Raw genomic sequence first — 18,630 nt, forward strand, 5'->3', positions numbered from 1 at the left:
CTGATCTTAATCATTTCCTTTTGGGGTGGGGACCATGAATTGAACTCAGGGGCACTCAACCACTGAGACACGTCCCCTGCCCTATTTTGTATTTTATTTAGAGATAGGGTTTTACTGAAGAATTGTTTCAGCCTTAGCACCTTGCTGTTGCTGAGACTGGCTTTGAACTTATGATCCTCCTGTCTTAGCCTCTCGGCTGCTGGAATTATAGGCGTGTGCCACTGTGCCTGGCTAATCATTTCCTTTCTTGATCTTAATTTTTTTAGTTTCTTAAAGACAAAATTGACTTGTTTTGACTGATTTGAGATATTTTATTATGTGTTCATTGGTATAAATTTCCATGTAAGTGCTACATTAGATGCATTTCACAAACCTTGATGTGCTTTTTAATTTTCATTGCATTACAAATATTTTACAATTTTTCCTTTTGTTTCTTCTTTGAGCAGTGGGTAGTTATTAGTGTGAAATTTATTTTTCAAATATTTGGTTATTTTCCATGTTTGTGCTGTGGGTTTTCTTTCTCTTTTCTTTTTTAATTTGCTATGGGTCCAATTTAACAGTCTGTGCCTTTTCATTGGGGTACTTATGGTATTTACATTTAATTATTTATGGTAGTTGGGTTTTTGTTTTGGGTTTTTTTTTCCCCTCCCTTTGGTACTGGGGATCAAACCCAGAGGCACTTAACTACCTAGCCACATCCTCAGCCTTTTTTTTTTTTTTTTTTTGGTGATGGAAATTGAACTCAGGAGCCCTCAACCACTGAGCCACTTCCCCAGCCCTATTTTTGGATTTTATTTAGAGACTGGGTCTCGTTGAGGTGCTTAGTCCCTCGCTGTTGTTGGCTGGCTTTGAATTCCCAATCCTTCTGTCTCAGCCTCCTGAGCCACTGGGATTATAGGCATGTTTCATTGTGACTGGCTCCCAGCCTCCCCCCTTTTTTTTTAATATTGATTTTTTGTTGTAGTTGGACATGATACCTTTATTTTATTTATTTTTATGTAGTGTTGAGGATCGAACCCAGGGCCTCACATGTGCTAGGTGAGCACTCTACCGCTGAGCCACAACCCCAGCCCTTGCAGCTCTTTTTAAAAATATCTTATTTAGAGACAGGCTGTCACTGAGTTGCTGAGGCTGGCTTTTAACTCGAGGTCCATCTGTCTCAGCCTCTTGAGCCACTGGGATTACAGGCATGTGCCACTGTGTCTGGTGGTAGTTGGGTTTTTGTTTTTTTGTTACCCAGGAGCACTTTACTACTGACCTATATCCCAGTCCTTTTTTTTAAATGTTTTATTTGAGACAGGTTCTCACTAAGTTGCCCAGGCTGAACTGAAACTTGAGATGTGCCTGCCTTAGCCTTCCAAATTACTGGGAGTGCAGGTGTGTGCCACTATACTGGTGGTAGCTGGGCTTAAACACACTGATCTTGCTATTTGCTTATATTTTTCTTTGGTATTGGGGATTAAACCCTGTGTCTTGATCATGCTGGTCAAGCTCTCACCATTAAATTATATTCCCAATACTTTTGTGCCTCTTTTTAAATTTTATTTTGAAAAAACCCCCCAGGCTCCTGAGTAGCTTGGTTATAGGTGTGTACCACTGTACCTACTTAGGACTCTTTATTGTTATTTAATTCCTTTAGGGTTTCTCTTGTACACCTTTAATTTATTATGGTCTTCTTTCAAGTGCTATTGTACCATTCTATTTTTGGTATTACTGTAGCATATTTCATTTCTTTCTAGCCTTTGTGCGATTATTAACACATTTTTTTCTATATTTGTTATAAATCCCCCAGTAGGTGTTGTTTGAACCATTATCCTCCTCCCAGCCACTGCATATTGGAGTATTTTACCACTGAGCTACATCCCAGGCATTTTTCATTTTTATTTATTTGTTTCTGGTACCAGGTTTGAACCCAAGAATGTTTAACCACTGAGCCATGAATCTACAGCCTTTTTGTAAAATTTTGAAACAGAGTCTTGCTAAATTCTTTAGGGCCTTGCTGAGTTGCTAGGACTGACTTGAAACCTGCAGTCCTCCTGCCTCAACCTCTTGAGTCACTGGGGCAACAGGTGCACTACTGCTCTTGACTGAACAATTACCTTTTAGAGAGTTTTAGGAAGAGGAACATTTCTATTAAAAGTTACCCATGTAATTATTATTTTTGATATTTTTTCTATAGATCCAGATTTCCATCTGGTGTGTTTTCCTTCTGCTTGAAGGACTTGCTTGAGTTTGACATAGTACAAACTAGAAAGGTGTTGTATTTCTCCCCTTTTTTTGTGTGTGTATGTGATGCTGGAGATTGAACCCAGGGGTGCTTTGTCACCAGCTTTTTATTTACTTTGAGAAGGTCTCGCTAATGTTGCCAAGGCTGACCTTGAATTTGGACTCAAGCTGGACTTGCCATCTGCCTGCCTCAGCCTTCTGAGCTGCTGGGATTATAGGGGTGTGCCACTGTTCCCAGTTTGAACCCAGGGCCTTGTGCATTCGAGGCAGGTGTGCTACCAGCTGGGCTACATCCCCTGCCTGCTTCTGTTTCTTATGCTTAGGTTCATTAAGCTTATGTCCTTGGATTTATAGTTCTCACCAAATTTGGAAAGTTTTAGCCAATATTTCTTTAATCGTTTTGTTTCTTTGCCCCCATGTATTAGATCATATGAAGTTGCCCGAGTTTACTGATGTTCTTTTCACATTTTTTAATTCTTTTTGCTGTGTTCAGATGGTCATTGCCATTGCTTTTTGCCTTTAAATTAAATCTGCATCTCCAACCTGCCATTAATTTATTCAGTGTATTTGTGTATTTTTCACTTCAAAGCAACTCAGATTCAACATGTTTATGTTTTCCGTGTCTATACTTACTTACATTTTGCTAGCTTCTTAAACATGGAGAATTGGCCTAATGCCATGACTAAGTAATTCTATCATTTGTGTAATTTCCATTGCTTTTTTTTTTTTTTTTCCTTTTTGGTAGTTCTGGCTAAAATTAGAAGTATCACTGGATGTATTTTTTACTTTTACTTTCTAGGTTGCTATCAAGTCTGATGTCTTTGGACTTGCACTTAAATTTACTCTTTTGAAGCTTTTTCAGGTTCTCTCTCCTTGGTATTTGAAACCTCCCCATGTTTCGGCTGGGGATGTGGCTCAAGCGGTAGCGCGCTCGCCTGGCATGCGTGTGGCCCGGGTTCGATCCTCAGCACCACATACAAACAACGATGTTGTGTCCGCCGAGAACTAAAAAATAAATATTAAAAAAATTCTCTCTCTCTCTCATCTCTATCTATTTAAAAAAAAAAGAAAGAAACCTCCCCATGTTTGGTGTGTGCTTTTTCCATTCAAAGAGCTAGGTATTAAGTGATCACTTTCTGCCTGGAAACTCATGACCTTTTTCAGAATTTTCTTGAATCATTATGTTGCAAGGTCTGTTTTTTTCTCCCTTTGAAAGATTCTAGTTATAGTTAGATGTTGACACTCTCAAATCCTCATGGATTTTCTCTAAACTTCTTTTTTTTTTTTTGGTACTGGGGATTGAGCCCAAGGCTACTGTACCACTGAGCCATATCCTTGACCCTTTTTAGAAATCTTATTGTGAGATCAGGCTCTTGGTAACTTTTGAACTTGAAATTGTGATCCTCCGGCCTCCGCTTCCAAAGTTGTTGTGATTACAGGTGTGCATCCCTATGCCCTGCTTATATTGTTTTTATCCTATTTCATGAGAGATTTTCTTAACTTTGTTCTTTCATCCTTAGAGCAAAATTATGTTACTTTTCAAAACCCATGTCTTTTATCTTCACAATATACCCCCCCACACACACTCAATTTTGTGGATGGTTGCTTTTTTTTTTACTCCCTGTGTGGCATAGTTGGGTTTTGGGTTTCTTCTGTATCTGGGAACTTTTTGTTTTAGCATTTACTATTGCAGACTTTCCCTCAAACCTCTGATGCTTCCTGGCTGTGTGTCTTGAGTGTGGCACTCAGCAGCCCTTCCAAGCTCTCACCACAGGGCCCTCAGCTGGCCTTTATTTTCCTTGGAAATCCCCAGATGTCATTGTCTGTCTGAGTTCAAGGGCTGGGGATGTGCCCCAATGGTTAAGTGCCTCTGGGTTCAATCCTTGGTACAAAATCTGCTGTCTGGGGCTGGGGTTGTGGCTCAGGTGTGGAGTGCTTGTCTAGCATGTGTGAGGCCCTGGGCCCAACCCTCAGCACCACATAAAAATAAATAGAATAAAGGTATTGTGTTCAACTTACAACTAAAAAACAAATATTTAAAAAAAAAATCTGTTGTGTGGCTGGGAGAGGACTTGTTGGTGCTCAGTGGAGAGATTTTGATTTTTGTCCAGATTTTCAGTCTGGTTCTCTCTTCAAGGACTTTGGTACCAGCGATTGAACTCAGGGGCACTCGAGCCACATTCCCTCAGAGCCAAATCCCCAACCCTATTTTGTATTTTATTTAGAGACAGAGTCTCAGTTGCTTAGCACCTTGCTTTTTCTGAGGCTGGCTTTGAACTTTCCATCCTCTTGCCTCAGCCTCCCGAGATGCTGGGATTACAGGTGTGCGCCACCGTGCTCAGAAATTTTGGTGAATGCCATGTGTAGATTTGTTGGTAACTCCCAAGTACATGGTGACAGTTTTCCGAAAACAGCTCCAAAGCAGAAGGAGGAGTCAGATTGCTCCATACCTTCCTCAACCATGTGATTGTCTTTCTACCAGTTTTAATCTGTATTTCTCTGCTGACTCCTGAGGATGAGTCTTATTGGGTGGCATCCTTTTTGATGGATTTAGTTTTTGAGAGGCAGTCTAAGGAGATAGATGCAGCACTGGTGAGCAGGCAGATCCTGGGAGCTTAGGCCTCTTTCTCTGGCTTCTCAAGCCTTATAGGGCTCCTTGCTGCGAGTGGTGACTGTGTTCCCTGTTTCCAGCACCTCGAAACACAGACAGAAAGAAGGAAGAAAAGCCACTTGTTCCTCATCCACGGGCCTTGCATTCCCTATAGAGACATACTCAGCCTATAATCCCAGTGGCTGGGGAGGTTGAGGCAGGAGAATCACGAGTTCAAAGCCAGCCCCAGCAGCTTACCCGAAGCAACTCTTAAGTTGAAAATGGACAGGAAGTGATGTGGATGAAGACACCCCACAAAGCAGCAGGAGGGGAGCAATCAGAGAATGGCCTTGGGTTCTCCCAGGTATAGCAGTGGTGGCTCCCTGTGCAACAAGAGGGCCGAGCCAGGTCTCCAGCTCGCTCCTGGTCTCCAGCTTGCTCCTACATTCATTTCCCTCTGCATGTGTGTGGCTGCAGGCTGCCCCTGAAGGAGGACTGTGGTCTAGGATGGTCAGATGCTTCCATACAACAGCCTGCTTACAGAAAATCCCCACTAACAGAACATGCAGGGTCAGCCTTAGCCTTGATCTTGGCTTTCCACCCTTTTAATTACACTTTCTACATGAAAAGCATAGACTCAAGGGGTTGGGTAGTTCATAAGCATAAGAATCACGTCAAGTCCAAAGAGACCATAATAATTAGAAACATTTTAATTCCTAGCCACTTGGCGGCACTTAGTATCAGAGCCATCTGAGCATGTCAGCCTTTGAACTTGCTCAGCAAGAGTACATGATCACACACTCTTAGGGTAAATCAGAATTAGATGAAGGTTATTTATTGGTGAGACTTTTTTCCTGTAGTGAGCTTCCTTTACACAGCATGGTGTAAATAGCATCAGATTGAATGAAAAGTCTGTTAAATGCAACCATAAATAACTAGAATAAATATACATCAAGTCACTTTACAGCACATATTTTTAGGGCCAAGGTTTGGATCTGTCCGGACCTCAATGTGCTCTCTGGGCGGAGCAGCTGAGATGGCAGCAGACATCTCACTCACAGCTGTCATGTGACCGAGTAATGGGCCAACAGAAGCTCCCTGAGCCCCTCCTGGGGAGGAAGCTGACAGAAACCCAAGTCCATTCAAGGGATAAGGATTGGAGGGAACCAAGAATCAGAGATACAGGGAGGAAAAACCACTTCTAGTCATTTCCAAGGCTCTTTCATTTTGCAAAAATAAGAGGATCCTTGTTGTCAGGAACATATTCCTGATGTGACCCCCCCCCTCCCCCATCAAGGGGGCTGTGGCCCCGGGGAGGCAGCAGCCGACCATCTTTCTTTTGAGCAGGGGACCTGCTTTGTGGGCCCTGGCCTCGCCTCTAGGGGCAACTCCTGCATCATGTGACACTGACACAGCCGTCACCATTGATCCTAGGTTTGTCTTGCCATCAGGTTGGGGAATCTTTTCTGAAATGGTCCTTACTGCATTTCCTAAGCTTAACAGGGAGGAGATAGATGCGAGCAGCTCTAACCCTGAAACCCACACATTTTCCAGCCGGCCGGGTCATGGCAGAGGAAAGTGGAGCACATCCTTTTTCTTAGCCAGTCCGCACACTGAAGCTTCCAGACAGCACTGGCGCACGGCTTCCTGTATGCACAATATCATACAATAAATACAATGCTGTAGTTCTGTAAGAACTGGCAAGGCCCAAAATGACAGCGTCCAGCAAGATGGCATGTGCTGCTCTGGAACAAAGTACCATTGGACAAAGACTTATTTGGGGCACAAATGCACTGGGGCAGCGAGTGAGCCTGGAGGCAGCTCAGCCCCACCACACACACACACACACACTCGGGGTTAGGAGTGTCGGGTAGGCCAACCAGAGGGGCAGAGGGACCCCCTGGAGCCTCCATCTGGACTTGAAGGTCTGAGTTCTGAAGCAGACCCTGAATTGAGCAGAGCACCTCAGACAGTCTTAAAAATGGGCACAGCAGCCCCTCCACTGCACCCTCACGTGCTGGGAGGAAGGGCCATTTCTGAGCACAGAAGTGGGCCAGGCCTGAAGCATGTGCTTCTCACTCCTGCGGTTTCAGAAAAGGCCCCATTCGATCACTGTCCCTCCAGCTCTGAGTATGCCTCAACTCCCACAGCTGGGACACATCCCGACTGTTTCTGAGCTAAGGCCAGGAATGTCCCTGTGTCCTCTGCTCCTGAGCAGTCCAGGGGAAACTGTTAGACCAGAGGCCCAGAAGAGACAGGTAGCAGATGGGGTTGTCTTGGTGGGAGACGCGGAACTACCACGGGCTTATTCCCAGGAACAGATTCTAAAGCAGGAAGATTAACACAAAAAGCTCCCTGTGTGTCCCCTGCATGTTTGGGCACTGGCCCAACCACTTCAAGATGGAAGGAGGCCTGGAGGCGCTGCCTTAGAGATGCCTGCTTGAGGCCAGTGGGCAGGGCTGGCCACAGGTGTTTGTGGAGACACTGCAGAAAAAACAGGACACTTTGTGTGGCTGAAGTTATGTCACGCCCAGCCTCCTGCTGCAATGTCCTGTGAAAAGGAACCAGCAGGAGCCATATGGCATCAGAATCTGGGAATCATGAGACACAACTTCCAGGAAGATCAAATTAGACACCAACTGTGTGGGAACTAGACTATCCTACAAATATACCACAAACAGGCAGCAAAAGAACCAAACCCATCACAAAACGTACAAAGACAAAAGGTTAAGTCTTTCAGGAGGCCCCAGAACGTGGACGAAAGTTCAGAAAAGCAAAATGTTGCCAACTCCTCACGCTGGGCCCTGGAGGGATGCACCTGCAGTCAGTCGCAGGCTTCCCAGGCTGGCACAGTGAGTGCCCTGGTGACAGCCTAATTCTTGGGCTTGCTCGCTTCAGCCACTTAGGGGGTCTTCCCTGTAGTGAATGGCACAGCGCAGTTTCTCCAGCATGATTTCCAAAGAGGAATACTGGGGGAGCTTGATCATGAACATGCAGGTCTCCACCCGGATGTAGCGGGAGTCTGGGGAACCTACAGAAGAAACATGGGGGCCAACGTCAGAGGACCAGGTGCATGTGGCTATGGGAGGCCCAGGGAGGTCGGCTGGCCTCTCTGCCTCCGGGTTTGTTTGGCCAGCAAAATTTTTTAAAAAATTATTTTTCTGCATTTAAAAGGAGATTTGGGGCTGGGGATACGGCTTGGGTTGTAGAGTACTTGACTAGCATGAGCCAAGCCCTGGGCTTAAGCCCCAGCCCCCACCAAAATAAAGTTAGGAGATTAAAAAAATACTGGGTTTTCATTTTCTTTGAAAATGCTAGGAGATCTGCACCATCAGGATTGTGTTGCCACAGCTCCTCCCTGGCCCTTCCCCTCACTTATGTTTTGGATTTTGGTCTGTGGGATCCTGTTCGTTCGTTACGCCAGGCCTGACAGCTCTGGTTCCAAACAGAGAAGGGCCTGAGTGTCCCTACTTGGAATGGGAGTGGGAGGGCCAGTACCTGCTGTGCCATCCGGGGGGGCGATCTTCATGGGGTAGGGGGGTACGTGGGCTGTGTCGGGGCCCCCATCTTTACAGGGGCAGGTGAAGGGGATGCGCTCCTGGTTGCAGGCGAACTTGATGAACCTGCACAGCTCCTCCTGGGTGAACGTCTCCAGGGCCCCCCAGAAGAACTCGATGTGTTGGTCCGTCTCCATTAGCCCCACCTGGTACATGGTATGGGCCTGGGGAGGAGAGACCCCAGATGTGAGCAGGCCGGGGTCGCCGCTGAGCCATCCCAGCCTTGGAGTCTACACATGGGCCACAAGCACAGGGCAGTTATGGAGATTACAGTGACAGTCCATGGTGAGGACAGAGTGTGAAGACAAGCTGTTGCTGCGGCCTGCCATCAAAGGTAAGGGCAATGTTGGGTGCCAGGTCCACTGCCACAGCCTGCTCAACCGGCCTGGCCTAGGGCCGCCTACCTTCAGGAACTCGAGGTTGATGTAGGGGAGGCCACAGGTGCGCAGCTCCATCTCCAGGGGGCTGAGGGTAGTGAGCAGCTGCAGGGGGATGATGGAGCCCAGGCCTGCGCGCACGGCTGTCACGCATTCCACGTTCTGCAGCTCCCGCAAGCGCAGGCTGCGGATGGCTACAGCGTAGATGTCCTTGTTCTCCCACCTGGGGTGAGGGAGAGCACCCAAGAGGCTGACAGGGTGCTGCTGCAGCCAGAGGCCCCCAGCCTCTCCAGTGGCCTCAGACCCAAGCGCCCCGGTGGACCCAGTCCTGGCAGCTCAGCTCACTCCTCCCTGGCTTCTGGTGTGCCCTTGAGAAAGGCCTTCAGCTGAAGACCATCTTTCTTGGTGCCCAATGTCCTCTCCTTTGGGAAATTCCCACCTGTCACTTGACCCAGGCCCAGTGCCTCTGTCACCCTGGCTGACTGGTTTGGTCAGACCCTCCTGTGTACACTCACGCCACAGGGATGTGCCGGCCGCGGCTGCACAGCTCCACCTCCTCGCCCGTCATGGTCAGGTAGGTGAACCTGCAGCAGGGCTTGCTGGGGCCGTCAGGACTCTCGGTGGCCAGGTGCTGGGAGGCAATCTCGGCGCACAGGGCTTCCAGCTCGCTCTCGTCGTTGATCTGCAGGGACCACAGGTAGGGCAGACTCAGGCTCACTGCCTGCCGCACTGCCAATGCCCCTGGACAGTGGCACTCAGAGATCTATCTGGGCACCACCCAGCTTGGCTGTGAATGGGCGTGGGACACAGGCCAGGCTGTCAGTTCAGCTTTGGGTCTGTGCCCTAGACCCAGCTAATGAGATCCAAATTCCTGGGTTTTTTCCTAATACTGTGTTCAAGGGGCAGCCTTCTTATGCTGGTGTGACTCTGATGACAGGATGGCACCCCTGGTGCTACGGAGGCCATCTTTGCCAGCATCTGGGAAAGACTGAGACTAAGTTTTCTTTTGGTACCAGGGATTGAACCCAGGGGCACATAACCACTGAGCTACATCCCCAGCCCTTTTTGTTCTTTGAGACAGTCCCACTAAGTTGCTTAGAGCATCACTAAATTGCTGAGGCGATCCTCCTGCCTCAGCCTCCTAAGCCGCTGGGATTACAGGCGTGCGCCACTGCATCCAACCTAAGACACCTGGATTTGGCTCTGCCCAAAGCCAAACCTATAAAGAGTGACTATATATTTTTAAATATTCTTAAGTTAGTTGAACCTGGAATTCCTGTCACCTGCCACCAGAGCCCAGACTTAATTCTACCTGTGGAACATGTACAGGCCACTGCCTTCCACCATTTGCCAGAATAAAGGTCCAAAAGTCACTGGAAGAAGCGTACTGGGCTCCTGGAGAGATGACAACATGATCCAGAGGAGAGCAGCCTGCAGCTGCTGAGGATAGTGACAGTTGGGAGTGCTGGAACCCACCTGGCTCTGTTCTCGGTGGCACCCTTCTCAGTGAAGGCTGCAGGCATCCTGCTGGCAGAAGCACAGCTAGCCTCCCTCAATGGCCTTGTGGTCCCCTTCAGCTGGAAGCCTTGGCTGGACTACTATCTGCATTCATGTAGCATCCCTAATTACTATCTTGCAGTCCCAGTCCCTTGCTGTCATGCAGAGCCCCAGAGGACTTCTCAGAGCCGTGTCTGACAGAGATGCTTACATAGGGAGCAGACCCCTTGCTTAGCCCCTTTGGGTGACTCAGCAGTCCTATTTCTGCAGAGCAGAAGGGTGACATCTAAGACCCCTGCTTTGTTGCTCCCATGGCTGGCTGCTTACAGAGACCCTGGCCACCAGGTGCCTCAGTGGCCCTGGAAGTTGCTGTTGGTAGAGTCACCTGAAACCGCCCTGTGGAGGTCTGCGGCCATGGGAGCAGACGGAGGGCCCTTGCAGAGGAGGACTGGAAGGGCTCTCCAAGACCCTCCCCACCCTGCTGCCATGGTTCTCCAGCTGAGGAGCCAGACGGAGTTCTTGGCCCTTCTGCCAGCGAGGATGGCCAGGGCCAGCAGGGCACTTCCCATAGCCCTTTCCCGGGCTTGTGAGGATGGACTAAAACCCTCAGCATGGGCCCTTACATACAGGAAGCAGTCTGGAAACTTCATGAAGACAGGAAGTGGGCCCAGAGCCCGGCCCACCTGGGCCTCAGTGATGCTACGGGAGGAAGGGAGGCCCAACAGCCTCAGCCACACCAGCAGCCGGGGGGCACAGGCCACCTGCTCCTCCAGGAGGGGCTGGTCTGATGTTGCCGTGGCCTCCACCGGTGTCTCAAGTGTGCTCAAGGAGGGGAGGAAGGACTCCATTTCAAAGCCTTTGTGGTATATCCCAGATGATCCACAGGGCTGACCACCTGTGGGCTTTCTGAGGCCCCTGAGCGACTCTTAAAGATGAAACTGGGCCCTTGACTTGCTGTGTGCGTATGTGAGCACACCACGGCAAATTTCCTCTTCCTGTGTATCTATAAAGCATGCATCTAAAAAATATATAAATAAAAGGAAGGGCGGGGGCTGGGGCTCAGTGGTAGAGTGCTTGTCTAGCATGTGTGAGGCCCTGGGTTCGATCCTCAGCACCATATATATATATATAAAGAGATATAGATATATATAGATAAATAAATAAAGGTATTGTGTTCCACTACAAGTAAAAAATATTTTAAAAATAAATAAATAAATATAATAAAAGGAAGGTTCAGTAGAGTAGAGGGGAAAAGGGTGGGAGGACAGGGGAAAAGGGTGGGAGGAGAGAGAAAGGGGAAGTACTGGGGACTGACGTGGGCCTTAGTATGTTGCCTATATATATGACTATATCCAGATGAACCCTGGTATTATGTATGACTATAACGCACTGGTGAAAACATTTAAAAACTGGACCAAAAATAAAGAAACCAGACCTTCTTGTGGTGCCTCCCCCTGCCTCTTCTCTTTGAGCTGCCAAGAACCCTCCACCTGCATCCTCACGGACAGACACTGTAAGCAGAGGGCCTGGCAGAGCAGGTCACATCACCCCTGATTTCTTCAGTCAGCAGGGAGGGGCCAGAGCTCCGACACCAGCCCTCCTGACACCGCTAGCGTTCTCTTGGGGATCATTCCTCATAGTGGGGCTGGGGCCCGCCTGAAGCCAAGTGGAGGTGGTGGGGGGGCAGGGGCCCAGGGCCCTGCTGCCACCCAGAGAAAATGAGCCTTCACTTACGCTCTCAAACTTCTTGACGTAATTATAGGTAAGGATGTCTGCTTCCTGCAGGTCCTGGTCAGGGTCCAGGGGCTCCCCCACCAGAGTCTTCCAGAAGGAGGGCAGGAGGTCCAGGGGAAGGGGGACATCTGCCCGGATGGCGATCCCCAGCAACTGGCCTAGGAAGTGCAGCAGCTGCTCCTCCCCGTAGGTGATGGGGCTGGGCGTCAGGATGTACTTGCCCTGAGGTGCAGGGGCAGAGGCAGCAGTGAACAGGTGTCCTTGGCACCCACCCACCGCAGGCAGGAGAGGCTGCCACAGGCCCGAGCTCACCCAGGTGGCACAGCAAGGCCTGCCCACCCAGACCAGAGAGGTGCTTGAAAGGCAGAGAGCCAGGAGGATGTACACCAGGGAGCCGACACCACCCTGCGACTGGACCGCCTTGCTATGGCCTCACCTTGTTCTTGTTGACAGCAGAGCTGGGGCACAGCAGCAGGAGCGACAGCGAAGAGCTCTGCAGCTCCTTGCACACCTGCCACAGGAAGTGGCGGAAGGAGCCACCTGCAGGACAGACAGGCTGGATCAGCACCCAGGGGTCCCCAGGAGGAGCGCCTGGAGGCTCCCTCCCACCTCACCTGCGAGACCTGGAAGATCAATCAATCTTTTCTCTTTTTGCAGGGCTGGGGACTGAACCCAGGGCCTCCCCAGGCTAGGAAGCCTCTGACAGAGTCACACCCTAGCCTGGATGATCAATTCTTGTCAACCTGACTGTGGCTATGGTGGAGCAGAACGGGGGGAGCTGAGTAAAATCCTGCTCTGCTGCTCACTCGCTGGGTGACCCAGGGGTAGCCCTGCTCTCAGGACATCTCTGAATGGGGTTCAGTCATGCCTCTATTGAATGGGGGAGAGGTGGAGCCTTGCAGGCTGGGCAGAGGATTCAGTGAGGTCGCAGCCCAGCCTGATAGGCGGCACCTCTCCTGGTGCCAAGCCTGTCCTGATTTTTAAATTTTTTTTTAATATTTATTTTTTAGTTATAGGTGGGCACAACGTTATTTATTTTATTATTTTATTTTTATATGGTGCTGAGGATTGAACCCAGTGCCTCACACATGCTAGGCGAGCGCTCTACCACTGAGCTACAGCCCCAGCCCAAGCCTGTCCTGATTTGCAGGCTTGTTTGGTCCCTGTTCCTTCCCCTGGGCCCTGCTGGGAGCAGGCGGTCTCCTGGAGTGTGTGCTGATTTAGAGGACACTGACGCACATAGGATGGCCATCTTCCAGCTCTTCTGCTGCTGCCTTTCAAATATCTTTGGTTTTTTTACAAAACTCCTCATCTGTCCTTGGACTTCCCTGTGAGTGCCCCTGTAGGTGCCCTAAGGTCAGCTACACTCACACAGGGCCCCCCTGGGGCCCAGTATGGGGGCTGATGGCAGGGCCTGGCCACAGGGCAGGAGGCTCCTGACCGCAGAGACTGGGAAGGCCAAGGGCCTGGGCTTTCAGACCTGCTGAGCCTGGGGAGTGACCTGACTCTGTGGCGTCCAAGTTCTTCTACCTGTGGAGCGGCCGATGGTGGCTTCCTGTCGGGTTCTGGTGCTCCGAGCAGGGCGGGGTGGCCTGTTCTGAGCACTCAGTGAATCAGCTGCTCTGCCAGAACTGGGGGTCTGCCAGGGGGCCAGTGTTCCCTGCCACTTCTGGCAACAGTTTCCCAAGGACAGACCGTGGGAAATGGAGGACAGAGCTGGGGGACTTTTCCTCCTCCCTCCCACCTAGTGCACCCAGCTGAAGAGAAGTGAGGCTTCTAACCCCACCCATGGCAGAGACGCTTCTTGAATGTCTAGAGCTAAATAAACATGACTTCCCAGAGAGTGCAGAGTGCAATGATGCCACATGCCACTGAAATTAGGCCTACCTGGTGCCCTGAGCCGAGCCCACCCAGCCCCTCAGCTTGGGCTCTTCCCAGGAAAAGAACTGACCTGCCTCTGCTGGACCTACCACAAGGACAGTGGCCTCGCCCCAGACCACTGCAGGCACCAGCTCTCACATGGGAATAGGGTTGGTCAGTCCAGAAGACCTGGCTCCTGCAGAGCGTGGGGGGGGGGGGCTCCTGGGCAGCTCAGGGGAAATTAGCCAGGAGCTCCCGCATTCTAAACTCCCTAGGGCAGCCCTGAGAGACTCTTACTGGTGCCGTGGACCTCCTCCCCGGTGAAGCGGATGTTGAAGGCGTAGGTGGGGTCGCCACCACTCGCCAGCTTGACGCAGAGCTGAGAGGATGGCACAGAGGCCAATTGCCTGGCAGCCTGGCAGAAGTAGGAGTTTTCAGAAGCTCTGATTTCCCCTGGGAAGCGAGAGAGGAGTGGGTCAAAGCCTCTAGTGGCTGTCCCCTACCCTTCCATCATGGAAGCAGCCTGCTGGGCTCGGTCTGCTCCCCTGGCCTCTGGGTTGTGCCCTCCCTCTGTCCTCGCATCTTCAAATGTCTCAGGCCTAAGCACTTGCTAAGTGGTTCCCACCACTTAGAACCTCCCTCCCTCCTCCAAAGATGAGGCCCAGGTCTTTCTCATCTTCTAGAGGCTTCTGAGTGCCTCCAGGGGGCTCCTCCCTCAAGTCCTTGCATTCTGCCAGTGTGTGGGGCTACTGCAGACTCCAGCCGTCCTGTAGGTACGCCCCTGCCCTTTGATGACAGAGCCCAGCGATCAGCAGGCACATGGCCATCAGAACACAGCTGCGCTGCCCCACAGTGAGGCCTGGCCATGGGGTAAAGGAAGGCTCCGTCTCTTGCTGTTGGGAAAGGAAGCCCTGAGGTCACCCTGGGCTTCTTAGAAGCCACATGCTGGGGCTCCAGAGCACAATGAAAGCAGCAGCCAGATGAAGGAGGACTTAGTCGTTCCTTCTGGAAGCTCCTTCTGTGTTGGGCAGCCCCACCCAGTTTTTAGGCACCACCATTTTGCTCTCTGTAGCCACCCCTACCTCCCACAATTTCCAATGGGTCCAAGGTGATCTCGGGTGCCGCGTGGTCGGCTGTCCTCTGCACAGTGGCATTCAGCACTCGGTTCATAACGGTCACCTTTGTGTCATAGAAGATCAGCCCTGGAGAGAGGAATTGGGAGAGAAGAAATGGGCGGGGCTGCTTCCCTTCCTTCTCAGTCACCCCTGTGTCCATCAGAGGCTATGGTGGCCCTCAGGGTCTTCCCTAGGCAGGTGCTAGGCAGGGCACTCAAGTGCCACACTGTGGCATTGTGAAGCATGACTGTGCTATTTATCCAAGTGCTCAGTGCCCTCATGTGCCCTCTGATTGCTCAGCGGGGGACCCTGTTCTGCAGTCGACACAAACAAGGAGGGTGCAAAACTGAGTAGACAAAGTGCCCACTTTTATTTTTATTTTTTTGGTACTGGGCATTGAATCCAGGGGCACTCAACCACTGAGCCACGACCCCAGCCTGTTTTTTATTTTTAGAAACAGGGTCTCACTGAGTTGCTTAGGGCCTTGCCAAGTTGCTCAGGCTGCCTTTGAACTCATGATCCTCCTATCTTAGCCTCCCAAGCCGCTGGGATTACAGGCACGTGCCACTGCGCCCAGCCAGGTTACAAGGCCCTGCCCCGCTGTAGTTAGTTTCTTTCTTTTCTTCTTGTTGTTTTGGTATCAGGGATTGAACCAGGGGTATTAACCAACAAGCCCATCTCCAGCACCGCCCCCCCCCCCCTTTAAAATTTTTATTTGGGACAAGGTCTCACTAAGTTGCTGAGGCTGACTGTTTTGGGCCATCCTCCTGCATCAGCCTCCCAGGCTGCTGGGATGACCGTCGTGGGCCTCTGCGCCTGGCTGTGGTTGGTCTCTACTGGAGGCTCTGCTGCTGCAGAGGGTGCCCGTCCGCTAGACATAAGGTGGGCAGTGGGCGTCTTCTAGGCAGTTTGGACAAAGGCCTGGTCATTCTGCCTGGAGGTTCTGGCTCTAGTGCCTTAAAGGTCACCTCTCTCTTCCTGCAGGGTCCAGGCAGGCCCAGGCACTGACCTTTGGCCTCCTTCAGAAGGGCCGCGATGCTGTGGGTGTACATGGGCGTCTGGCGCAGCTCCACCAGGGGCAGGAAGAAGGTCTCCAGCGTGGTGTTGAGGGACTGCAGCAAGGCGAAGCGCAGGCGCAGGCTCTCAATGGGCACATCTGTGGGGGATAGGACGGTCATGATGGACCTCTGCCAAGCCAGACCAACACACTTACCTCAGCAAACTCAGGAGGTCCCTGTCATTGGGGAGGACCATGTACAGTGGGACGGGGGGCTGGTTTTATTCCTGGGACCCCAGAGACACTATCAGTGAGCAAGGACCCTCAACGTGGCTGAACATGTGCCAAACAGAAGGCAAGTGTGGGGCCCTGAGGATGGAAGGCCCTTCAGCCTTCCTTTGGGCTGCGGGGTGGGCTCTGGGAGGGAGCCCCAGGCCATGTGCATGGAGGGCAAGGGCTCTACTACTGCCCCAGCTTTATGTTGTTTAACTCTTCAAACACCTGAAATAATTATAGCCTACAGGAAATCCAAAAATAGCAGAGTCCTGGGTGCCTTTCAACCAGGCCCCACACCAGGCACGCACCACTGCGCCCAGCCAGGTTACAAGGCCCACTGGCACGCTGCCTTAACTGTCACCCTCACACCTGTGGCACACTCCACCACAAGAGACTGAAGTTAGGGACAAGTCCTGGCCCACCTTTACCCCCTTGTGTGCAGAAGCGCAAGGCCCTGCCCCCGCTGCCAGGTGAGGCAGCAGCTCATGGGGCCGGCAGGCGCTGGCAGGGCCTGCTCCCAGGGGCAGATCCAGGTGTGGGTGCTGGCCCCTTATTTTCTGAATGTATTCCTAGCTTTCAACAAAAATACGTTGCTTCCCCATCAGGATAATGCAGGTGGCCATCCCCTCTCACACTCCCACAGCAGCCTGGCCTAGAGGAGCATGTGCACGGAGCAGGGTCCTGGGCGCAGCAGTGAGCACCGTGGTGGGCACTGCCTTCCAGCCCTGCACTTCTCACCCTGCTGCAGTGAGCACTGGAACAGGCCTGAGACTCCCTTGGCCGTGGTCACAGCCACCTGTCTCTCCCCCTCTCTCTACACACCTAGCAGGTAGAAGGAGCCCCTAAGTATTTCTGTAACAGATGTCTAAATGGCATCTAGCCCATCTAAACACTGCTTGTCACAGGGTATGTCCCCACTGGGCATTAGGGAAGGGGTTACTCCAAGGGGCCACATACTCAAGAGACAGGCCACCCTGGGGTCAGTGGCATCGGCAGGGTCCAGGTAAACCTCGTGGGGGTGGAGCCTTGCAGGTGTGATTGCAAGGTGGCGGCACAGCCGATTGATGTACTGCACGAGAGCCACGTCCATCTCCAGGGTCCACTTCCTTGAGGCCTTCTGCGCATGTCGGACATCAATGCAGGCACACCTGGGGCAGGGGAGGGGAGAAGGCCAGGTGGGGGGCTGTCTTCTAGGATGAGGGCTGATTCCTCCTACAGAGCCACATCCAGCCCTGGAGTGTGCTTGGAATTGCCCAGCCTCCAGGGCTTTCTTGGTGTTCAAACTGCTCCTCACCAGAAGAGCTCTTTCAAAACAGGCCTGTGGAGCATTCCAGGGGGGAGTATGCACAGAGCAACCTCTGGCAACATGCACGTGTCCTGTTGTGTTAGGGTGAAAGCAAGGTCACATATGGTGACCCAAGCTAAATGTACACCGACTTTCTGTGTTTTCAATTTTTTTTTTTTGGGGGGGGGTACCAGGGATTAAACTCAGGGGTACTTGACCACTAAGCAGCATCCCCAGCCCTATTCTGCATTGTATTGTGAGACAGGGTCTCATTGAGTTGCTTAAGGCCTTGCTTTTGCTGAGGCTGGCCTTGAACATGCGATTAATCCTCCTGCTCAGCCTCCAGAGCTGCTGGGATTACAGGCGTGGGCTACCGTGCCTGGCATCTGTGATTTCTTTACCCGTATAATGAGCTCAAAATGGTGCCAGAACCTGTCACATTTTCAAAGGAATTCAGAGAGAGGGTGCTTGCCAAGCACGTGGCCATGCCCAGCACATCCATGTGCACAGGGCCAGCTGCTGGACATCAGTAGCCTTTGCCCCGTGTCCTATTCCAACATCCACGTGCAGGGCTGTTGGCCCGGCTGGTCCGCAAGGTGCTCAGGAGGGCCTTGCCGTAGGGCTGCGTTAGCACAGCAGGGGCAGAGGCCACCCAACTGCCTGCTGCTGGGGCTCTGCTGGGTAGATTAGTTCATGCTCAACAACAGAACGCTGAGAATCATGGGAGCATGTGCAACACCACCACAATCGGATGACCCCGAGTGGTGGGAGAAAGGCAGACTGCAGACAGCATGCCCTTCTTCAGCTGCACTGAAGTCATCAGCTCCCAGGGCAACACTGGGAAAGGCGTCCCCTGAGCATCAGGCAGCCTTCACCTCGGGGCACAGAACCACAGGGCATTGCCTCCTTGTGTGCAGACACTCATATGAGGTGTCCAGTGTGCACGGCCTTCCTCCCCAAACCTTGTGCAATTCATCCGAAAAAGGCAGGGTAGCAACCAGCAGGCAGGCAGGCACCTGGCCAGTGCCTCCAGCGCCTCCAGTGGCCACATACCACACTGACCACACCACCCAGGAGGGGTACCTAGGGCAAATTGGGGATGCACCTTCTTGTCTC

General features: G+C 51.5%; 1 protein-coding gene across 5 annotated transcripts in view; it reads right to left on the minus strand.

The window, feature by feature from the left end:
• Positions 1 to 5,489: 5,489 nt before the first annotated feature.
• HECTD4 (HECT domain E3 ubiquitin protein ligase 4) overlaps positions 5,490 to 18,630 on the minus strand; it is a 188,896-nt gene continuing 175,755 nt past the window's right edge. For all 5 annotated transcript variants that reach the window (XM_081286402.1, XM_081286401.1, XM_081286400.1 and 2 more), the window contains exons 67-76: positions 17,187 to 17,377; positions 15,966 to 16,112; positions 14,924 to 15,043; positions 14,139 to 14,294; positions 12,418 to 12,521; positions 11,982 to 12,203; positions 9,266 to 9,432; positions 8,778 to 8,973; positions 8,315 to 8,537; positions 5,490 to 7,847 (exon numbers count right to left, since the gene is read on the minus strand). In XM_081286402.1, the coding sequence (XP_081142528.1) occupies positions 7,711 to 7,847; positions 8,315 to 8,537; positions 8,778 to 8,973; positions 9,266 to 9,432; positions 11,982 to 12,203; positions 12,418 to 12,521; positions 14,139 to 14,294; positions 14,924 to 15,043; positions 15,966 to 16,112; positions 17,187 to 17,377 (1,663 nt within the window). In that variant the 3' untranslated portion in view covers positions 5,490 to 7,710. The remainder of the gene's footprint in view (positions 7,848 to 8,314; positions 8,538 to 8,777; positions 8,974 to 9,265; positions 9,433 to 11,981; positions 12,204 to 12,417; positions 12,522 to 14,138; positions 14,295 to 14,923; positions 15,044 to 15,965; positions 16,113 to 17,186; positions 17,378 to 18,630) is intronic.

The sequence above is a fragment of the Spermophilus citellus genome, assembly GCF_964194105.1.
Source record: "Spermophilus citellus genome assembly, chromosome: 3".
NCBI lineage: Eukaryota > Metazoa > Chordata > Mammalia > Rodentia > Sciuridae > Spermophilus > Spermophilus citellus.